This window comes from Pimephales promelas, chromosome 11 (genome assembly GCF_988280905.1).
Source record: "Pimephales promelas chromosome 11, fPimPro1.hap1.1, whole genome shotgun sequence".
NCBI lineage: Eukaryota > Metazoa > Chordata > Actinopteri > Cypriniformes > Leuciscidae > Pimephales > Pimephales promelas.
The window spans coordinates 35,440,431-35,450,893 of NC_142779.1; the positions used below are offsets into that span (position 1 = coordinate 35,440,431).

A 10,463-nucleotide genomic window follows, 5' to 3' on the forward strand; every position below is an offset into this window, starting at 1 on the left:
ACATACCGCAATGATTAGAGTTTGGATAAGACAAATTCTGAAATTTCCACACACAAAAAAATTCTTGACTCCATTTTAATGGTTAAATTAAATGTTAGTAATCAACAATTCATGAAACGTACACAATTTATCAACAATCTATCAGTCTAAAGTTAAAAACAAAAATTAGGGCGCTATGAAATGTGACATTTCTCAATCTCCTGTATTCAGTGTTTTCAACTTAAGATTTAATAATCAAAATGCACGAGGAATCAACTGAATTTATAGAACTTACACTTTTCAACTTTATCAGAAAATTGTTTTTTTTTTCTGGATTTATCATTTAATGCAAATTCATATAGCAAAAACATTAGCAATCCATTACATAAACCGTTCAAAATGTAATCAAACGGAAATTTAACAATTCCTTTTATATTTTGGCCGACAAAATGTCGTCAAACCAAACTGGTCTCGTGACAGGTCGCGACCTTTGAGTTTCTGCGTGAGTAAACATGCAAACTTACAAACATATTTAAATAAACTTTTTGAACTTTAATTCTCAGCCATCCATGTGACGATTTGAATAAATCAAACTTATGGTGGTATAATTATTCATCTGGGATATATGCAGAATTCCACGACATTATACAGTAAATTACATGTTTATGATCAGTGTTTTTCCACATCAGTTTATGAAATCACTTTTTTTTTTTTTTTTTTTTAGATTCCATTTGAACGGTTTGATTAAATTTTCAGAATCAGAAAGCATGACTTATCCATTGAATTTATAAAACTTTGACTTAATAAATGACATTAAGAGATTTTTATTAAGCTTTAATACTCAGACATGAGTCCATATCACGATTTGAATAATTATACAACCATAAGTGGATCCCATGACGCCGTCAGTGTTTTATATAGATATACTCCACAACTCTCTACATGTGACACTGAGGCTGAATCTCTCAGCAATTTTAGAACATATATATGCGCTACAGGCAGATTTAATGATTTGCAAATGCTTCTAAGGTTTTAATACTAATCTATTAATCTATTTTATTGTTATATATGTGTTTGTATAACTGGGCCGCCTATCTTGACCAGGACACTCCTGTAAAAGAGATTTTGATCTCAGTGAGGTCCTCTCCTGGTTAAATAATCATAATACGTAATCATAATAATAATAATAATAATACGAGTCTACGGCTAACGCAAACGTGTTGACCGTGATCATCGACGTGAAGTGTAAAGCGCTGTGACTCTCTTCAGTGTGTGCAACAGAGAGGCAGTAATGAGGAATGCCACTCTCTCGTTCCCCAGTGTGTGTGTGTGTGTGTGTGTGTGTTGATAGTCCCCTAAGGTTACCACACTAAGGCTGGGCAACGATTAATTGCATCCAAAATAAAAGTTTGTGTTTATATAATATGCGTGTGTGTAGTGTGTATAATTATTTTGTACATAAAAACTCACTCACATGCATGCATTTAAGAAAAATGTGTTATTAATATATAAAATATTAATATTTAATATAAATTATGTATATATATACACATATAACACACATATAATGTAAACACACACTTTTACTTTGGATGCGATTAATCGTGATTAATTGTTGCCCAGCCCTATCCCACACATAGATTAACTTCAAATTCAAGAAACTTTCACAAACTCTCCAGGTCCAATATTCAAATCCAATGACATTAAAGGGTTAATTCACCCAAAAGTGAAAATGATGTCATTAATGACTCGCCCTCAAGCGTTGAAATAACACAATAGTGGACCTGAGGGAATAATAAGAAACTTTTTCCAGAAAACTTCTTGCACAAATTAAATTCAAGCACTTTTCAATGTCTTATTTTCTAGAACTTTCCAGGGCCATGAAATGTATTTTTTTTTTATTTTAGATTCACAAATTTCCAGTGATTTTAAGGACCCGTGGGTCCTTAACACAGGTCACGTTCCTCACTCCTATAACTTATCAAACTTTAAATAATGTGTATCCTGTCCAAACTAACTTCTGATGAGCCCGTAATTGAAAAAAGGAAAGATTTAAGTGGCCCTATTATCATTTTTTTAATATTTCCTCTCATGATTGGCTGATCAGAGTCTCTTAGCTCCGCCTTCAAACACTGAAGTGCATCTGAGACTGAAGTGTATCGAGGAGACGCTGTTTTCTGCTGACGAAGCAAATCCACTTTGATGAGATTGATACGGTAAAACCCTCGCCATCGTTACTATTCGTATCGCTGTGATCAAGAGCTGAGATTCAGATATGATAATGAGCGTTTGCTCTCTGACCAATCAGAGCAGAGCAGCTCTCAGAGAGGCGGGGCTTAGAGAGACTGAATCTCCAAACTAAGCGTTTCAGACACTGAGAGAAAGAGCTGAAGCTGCCGTGGAGATTATGAGTTAAATAAAGTGTTTGACCTTAGATGTGTTTAAACCTGTTGTAGGAGTCTATGAAACATCATTAGGGACCTTTAAAATGGCATAATTGGGGCAAGTCTAATCAAAGCATGGCTGCAAGACTTTACAGTTAAAGTGTACAAAAGGAGCTAATAAATCTAAAATGGGGACAAACCCTTTTTATCCCGGCTTTTTAAACACAGTTGCAGCTAAACCTGCTATTTTTGAAGTCATGATTGTGTGAGGACCCTGTATATCTCAGGGTATGTACACAAAATAATTAGGGATGCACGATATATCGGCATCAACCAAATATATATGATCGTTTTTATCACCTGATATGAAAATTTGGCCGATAAATAATGTATTATTTCCTTAATTTGAAACGCTTCAGATGCGCACTGTTCAGCACGACGGTTTTGAATTGCTTGAAATATGATTGGAATCACAACAAAAAGGAAATTGCTGTTCGGTGTTACGTGTGAAGTCATATCGGCTACATTATCATGAGTGTGTGTTTGGGACGTGGCTTTTAATGGTGAGACTTTAGTTTTTGTAATCAGGCTCTCTAAAAATTAGACAATTTTAGATTTATCAGCCGATATATCGGTTTCCAAACAGTGTTGTTTTTGGCAGCCCTTTTAGTTTTAGTCTTTTGTACGAAAATGCTTTTAAGTTTTAGTCACATTTTAGTCACTTATAAACTTAATAGTTTTAGTCAAGTTTTAGTCGACGAAAAACACAAAATGTTTTAGTCAAGTTTAATCAATTTTAGTAAAAAAAAAAGGTAGTCTTTAACAAATTAATTTAGTTTAAAAAGCAGTGGAAATGGGCTTAGATTTGACAGATTTAGCAAGTGTTGCAATTCATAAAACAAGCTAACCTTACAACCTTTGCATAAACTAGACTTTTTCATTGATGGAGATGCAGTGTTGCCATTGCCAAGCTGTACTTCATTGTCAGATTGGGCAGAAACCTTTTATCCCCATATTTCAAGTTATAGTTTTACCCCTGAATATTAAAAGCTATTTTCACCAGTTATCACAGTAATAAAGGAATGGTTTAAAGTTTAAACAGCAAAAACGTTGAGCTAGTGGTAACAGTGAAATCACTGTTTTACTCAAAAAAAAAAAAAGCCAAGCATAAAAACATTCTTACTTTGGCAATTGTGGCTTTATTTGAGAAATTGCTAAAGTGCAATGAACAACGTAGTATGCAACAATAAGATTCATATTATTTGTAAACACAAACATTATGTATATAACCCAGTCTATCTTTAACTTGTGCAAACTGCAAACATTCTGAAACAAAATAATAAAATAAATATCTAATACTGAGGTGCATTTAAAGGGTTAGTTCACCCAAAAATGAAAATTAAGTCATTAATTACTCACCCCCATGCTGTACCAACCCCGTAAGACCTTCGTTCGTCTTCGGAACACAAATGAAGATATTTTTGATTAAATTTGAGAGCTGTATAACTACCACATTGGCTCCTAAGGGACTGCCTCTTGACGGCCCAGAAAGTCAATGAAGAAAATGTTTAAATATCCCAAGTGACTACCGTGGCTCAACTGTATGTTTATCAAGCGACGCGAATACTTTTTGTGCGAAAAAACAAACAAAAATAACGAGTTTATTCGACTATTTTTTTCTTCCTTGTAGGCCAGAACGAGACTTCCTTATAGATTTCCACGACGCTTGCGCGAGATTTGCGATCTGCGTACACCAGCTTACTACTTCAGATCGCAATTCTCGCGCATGCGTCGTGGAAATCTATAAGGAAGTCTCGTTCTGGCCTACAAGGAAGAAAAAAATAGTCGAATAAACTCGTTATTTTTGTTTGTTTTTTCGCACAAAAAGTATTTGCGTCGCTTGATAAACATATAGTTGAGCCACGGTAGTCACTTGGGATATTTAAACATTTTCTTCATTGACTTTTTGGGCCGTCAAGAGGCAGTCCCTTAGGAGCCAATGTGGTAGTTATACAGCTCTCAAATTTAATCAAAAATATCTTCATTTGTGTTCCGAAGACGAACGAAGGTCTTACGGGGTTGGTACAGCATGGGGGTGAGTAATGAATGACCTAATTTTCATTTTTGGGTGAACTAACCCTTTAACAGAGAATGCATACTTGAATATAAAGTATGAAACAAACATGACACTTGGAGTGTGTTGAACATAAAAATAAATAAGAAAATCCCCGAAATAAACACTGTATTTGGTCTTGGTTAGTTCGGTATTTTACACTTAAAGCCCTGTTTTATGGTTAACGGTTAATATTGAAATTTGGACAAATGCTGTTGTCCCGAGAATTTTAGGTTTGTGTGTTAGCACCCACACAATCATTCATAAAACATTCGTTTACAAAGACGTCAAACTCACCGAGTGGTCAGGGATGTTCACTGATATGCTCACACAAACATCGCTGCAAAATATGCTTTCCAACAGGTTTTATCCTAGTTTTTGTCCGACTCTATTGACTTGACTTGGTACAAAAACTACCATTAAACCCTGTGTTGTTGTTGTTGTGTGGAATCTGGTGCGCGCGCGGCGGCCGGTGCTGGGCGCACGCGATAGGAAACGGCAGCATTGCTGATACTTATTTTTAGCTCCAAACAGACCGATTTCACGCAAAACAGGCATAAATTACTTGCATTGTGAACGTCAGACTTATAATCATTTTCGTCTTGTCTCGTCAACGAAAACTCGAAAACGTCTCGTCATGTTTTAGTCACCTCAGAGCTATTTTTAGCTAGTCATCATCGCGTTATCGTCATAAAAAAACGGTGCGTTAACGAAATAATTTCATTATCGTCATCACTGACGAAAACATCACCGTTTACAAATATAAAGAATTATCGGTATATAGACCAAATTTGTCATATCGGTACATCCCTAAAAATAATATTCTAATGGTGCGTTCACACCGGACGCGAATAGCGCGTCAGGCGCGAATGATTTCAATGTTAAGTCAATGCAAAGACGTGTTGCGCGCGTAAAAAATTCCTGCGGTGCGAATAGGCCTTGTTCACGCAAATTGCACGAATTGAGCATCTGCCACGTTAAGCGCGAATGATTTAGTTAGTGCTATTTGTGCATTCATCATCATCATCAAACCAACATGTTCAGAACATTTTTGTGACGCACTCAGTTACTCACTTGGGGTTGATCTTTTCCCCCTTTTCCTGCAGGATCTCCAAAACCTCCTTCCCGTTCAGAACCAGACGGGCTTTCTCATGTTTGTCGTCCATTTCCACCAACATGTACTCCACCTGTGGGATGAGTTAGACCTCGAGTCACACGGCTTATCACATTACAACAGTAGGAAACATACTGACCACCACAAGTAAACAATAGTTCCTGCTTTTGGCTGAGGTATTATTTGCCTTGCAAACCCAACGAAACCAACAACGACACAGCAGTGTTTTTCTTCTTATTACATTCATTATGAAAGTAAAAACGCATTCCTAGTCGGATGCCATTCCATTCATTTTGCCTTTTAAATCCACTAACGCCGAACAAAGGGTTGTCCTAAACCAACAACATTCCAGCAGGTTTTATCGTAAATCCATTGACGTCTTCTGGCCGGTCAAAGGTAATGAAATGAAAAGCCATTTCAATAGGAGGTTCAGAAATCGACATTATCCTGTTGATCCCACATGAACTGCGAGTTTGCACATGCAAACACGTTTAGGCGCCAAATGTTTAGTTTAGTAGTCTTTAAAGGGCAGCGAACGACCCGCTGGAAGAGGAGGAACGCCACAGCCATCCAACCAAAAGAAATGGGATTTTGCAATTGACATATTCGCACAAAAATCTTGTAAATCTCATGTAAGAGGGCAGATCTTCACACGCCTGAGCCCTTTACACACACACATTACTCATTACGCCCACTCGTTTCCCAAAGTTTGGATAATAACCAAAACTTTGAAATAATAGGCAAATTAAAAATGGGAGAATATGATGTCAAACCCAATAGATATTGTATTTATGCTTCTTTAAAGTAGCCATATTTTGCCTGGATCTTCATCACGATCTCCTAAAGTGGTTTAAAGTCCCCCTGTGGTGAAACTCTAGCTTTTAATGTTGTTTATTATGTGTATGTGGGGTTTTTAATATGTTTTAAGACAAACCGTGTCGACAGCATTACTGAGTATTTTCTGTACGATTTCACACGTTTTGTGAAATCGTTGGTGTTTCTGACGTCACAAACCACCTTGTAACCAATCACGTGTGATCGTCAACTAGTGGCGACTCAACTCATTTGCATATTCATAGAACCGCGCATACTAAATGAGGCAAGGGTGTCAAGTTACATTCACCATATTTTAAGGCATTACAAGTTAAATATATAATTTTGGTCATCAAAGATGATCAGTTTTAAAGGACAAAATTATTGACTACAGGAGGGCTTCGTCTTCCGTTTACACACCACTGAGGAGGTCAAAGGTGTACATTTGTTGTACCGGATATAATTTGGGGAAATTACACTGTTGACCTTCACCCCTTAACTCTCTCTAACCTTAACCATATCCGACTCAATAACATCTAATCTTGTGTAATACATCATAAACACATTCCTTTCCTATATCAGACTATTTCTTTGCATTGATGTACAATAGACAACTCATATAAAGACTGAACATTACATTTATCTACAAAATCAAGTGCAAGATTGTAAACATGAGCCTTTACAATGTTTATTTTAGGATAATAAAAGTGCATTAATCACACACACTGAGCTGAAGGTGCACCTGCTCGCAACCAGCATCACCATTGCATCATTTAAAGCAACGCAACCACGTGTTCTACATAGATAAGCAGTTATTAAATATGATTTTGCGAGGATGAAAAGGGAAGCATGACCCTCACCTCGTCTCCCCATTTCAGCACATCCTTCTGTCGCTCCTTCACCTTGTTGTAGATGTTGAGGAACTGAAGGATGCCGTGCTTTCTAACGTGGTCAGCATGTTTCTTGGTCTCTTCCCAGTTGAGCGGTGAGCCTTGTGACAGCAAGCCCATATCACAAACCTACAAACCCCGGCTTATGAGTATTTACGGAATACGGACTTCAACTGGCAACTTCAACCGCCGCCGCGTCACGCGTTTCGTGATATTGATATTTAAACGCTGATATATGCGGGCGAGCGCGCGCGCTAGGCCCTTCAACGGCTCCTTTTTTAAGTCGAGACTGAATCGGGTTTGTTTCCAGGCGCTTTTCTCGAGGGAAGGTTTGACTGGAACTCGCGGATGAAACGGCCTCGAGCTTGTTGCGAGTTGTTGATATTTGATCGGAGTGCGCGAGTTATGTCAGTCCTGTCCTCGCGCGCACACACACTTTGCCTGCACTGACAACACGTGACCGTGTCGTTGCGTTCACGTCATCATATTATGACTCAGCAATTCCTTCTTCCTCTTTGTTGTGCGCTGATGATGATGATGAAGGCGGCGTGGTCAAGGCAACAACTCGCGCATCCGTTTAAATGTGCTCTTGTAATCATGACAATGCAAAAAATGTCGTATTTGTGTGAAAATATTGTGTATTTTAATAATATTGCTTGTATTTTGGAATATGTTGGCTGTGGATTATTTTGGGTTATGATTGGAGCAACACCAAGGTCAGCAAACACAGAACGGTTTTATTTAAGTTTTATTTTTACAACCATGAGCATTTGCTGCATGATTCTGAGACGTGTGTGTTTTAATAACCATTAATAGCTTACATAAAAAGTTTTTTTTAATAGCCATTATACAGAATGTACGCTAATTGTATTTATTTATTTATAATAATTAATTATTTACACAAAACATTCCCTAATGGTAATATATTTATTTTTTATAAATGTTAATTCCTTACACAGGACGTTCCCAAATGGTTCTTTCTTTCTTTCTTTCTTTCTTTCTTTCTTTCTTTCTTTCTTTCTTTCTTTCTTTCTTTCTTTCTTTCTTTCTTTCTTTAAATAATTAAAATATTTAATAACCATTAATTCTTTTCACAGTGACAGAACATTCCCTAATTGTTTTATTTTATCTTTACAATAACAATTAACCAATAACTTACACAGAATGCTCTCTAATGTTTTTTTTTTTAAAATTCCATTATAATTATGATTATTTACATTATTATACAGAATTGTTGCCAATGGTTATTTTTAGGTTTTATTTTCAGAACCCTGTAATGTAAGGTATAGTTCCCCCAAACCCCACTGTAAAAAAAAAAAAAAACAACAACAACATATTTTTTCAAGATTTGTTATCCCAACATTTTTTTCTTTTGTCAAATCAACTTAAATAATTTATTTAGTTCAGATAACTTATTTTGAGTTTCTGATGGTTAAATTAATCTCCTTCATTGTATTAACTCACTTTTTCCAGTTCAATCAACTTAAAATTTTAAGGCAACCAGGTTACTTCATTTTTTAAGTTAAACCAACAATATTTTAATATTTTTTTACAGTGCGCCCTCAAGTGGATCCAAACCGGTGTGAGTTTCTTTCTTCTGCTGAACACAAGGAAGATATTTTGATGATTATGGGTAACCAGACATTTTCTTTTTCATACTATGGAAGTCAATGGGGTCCATCAACTGTTTGCTCACCCATATTCATCAAAATATCTTCTTTTCTGTGTGAACCATCCCTTTTATGTGCAAGGTGCACAGTTCATCTTGAAGAATTCAGTAACGTAAATAAGGGCAAATGGGGTCCGGCCTTTATTATTAGGTCAGGAGTCACTTCTTGCAGGTTTACTTTTGTCATCATCATAATTATGACTTTGCACTGTCATACTCTCAATGTTATCTGCCACTAGCTCCAACGCCCATCGGTGTGTTTACTTAGTGAAAAACTTTTGTACAGGTTTACTGCAAACACAACAATGACTGTCTTTCAGTGGTCAGACATCAGGGATCTCTCACTTTCATTTTAGAAAGCTCAAAAGAACAGCATTTATGTGAAATAGAAAGATTTTGTGACATTAAACATTACCGTTCAAAAGTTTGGGGTCAGTGAGAATTTTTATTTTATTTTTTGGGGGAAAATATAAAATTAATCAATACTTTTATTCATCAAGGATGAATTAAATGTATCAAAAGTGACAGTAAAGACAATCATAATGTTACAAAAAAAAAGATTATATTTCAAATAATGTTCTTTTAACTTTCTATTCATCAAAGAATCCTGGGGAAAAAAAAGTACACAACTCTGATAATAATAATAAAAATATGTTTTTTAGCATCAAATCATCATATTAAAGTGATTTCTGAAGGACCATGTGACCCTGAAGACTGAAAATACATATTTGATCACAGGAATAAATTACATTTTAAAATAAATTAAAATAGAAAAGAGTTATTTTTTAATTTTTTATACATAATTGTCTTAATATTTAACAATATTATTTTTTGTTGTTTGTTTTGTTTTTAATCAAATAAATGCCTTGATGAGCTGAAGAGACTTCTTTAAAAAAACAATAACAAATCCAAAACTTTTGACTGGTATAGTATGTATATATATATATATATATATATATATATATATATATATATATATATATAAGGATAGTCTGAAATAGAATAATATTACCAGCAACATTTCTTAAGAAGCTTTAATAAATATGCAGAGCTTAATTATTTGACAACATGTATGACAGCATGTATATGCTAAATGCAATAATTTACATTCATCAGCAATATCTTTTTTAAAGTAATAAATCAGTAGTGTGTTCAGTTGTCACATTTCTGTTTTTAATCAGAACATTAAAGTTCATGAACCATCAGGAAACAAAGCAGATGTTGGTGTTCGTCCTCGGACAGTTCAGGCCAAAACTTCTTCACAATTATCTATTCATTCTGCTTTCAGAAAAATGCCATCGCTGTAAATCCTCCTATTCTGTGCTCTTCACATTATTCCTCACACACTTTCTGCTTTGGTGTTTTTCCAGTGCAAACTGGGTTATAAAACCTTTGTTATCTCCCTGCCGCCTAATGATTAATGAATAAAGACAATGTTAGTGGGTAAAGGAGTAAGTGAAATGAAAAACCTGGCTTATCCCTCATAAATAAGCTCACATGT

General features: G+C 35.5%; 1 protein-coding gene across 1 annotated transcript in view; it reads right to left on the bottom strand.

The window, feature by feature from the left end:
- The window catches only part of gclc (glutamate-cysteine ligase, catalytic subunit), a 29,773-nt gene extending 21,941 nt beyond the window's left edge, over positions 1–7,832 (bottom strand). The window contains exons 1-2 of the mRNA XM_039690646.2: positions 7,264–7,832; positions 5,551–5,663 (exon numbers count right to left, since the gene is read on the bottom strand). Coding sequence (XP_039546580.2) covers positions 5,551–5,663; positions 7,264–7,413 — 263 coding nt within the window. The 5' untranslated portion in view covers positions 7,414–7,832. The remainder of the gene's footprint in view (positions 1–5,550; positions 5,664–7,263) is intronic.
- Between the last annotated feature and the right edge of the window lie 2,631 nt (positions 7,833–10,463).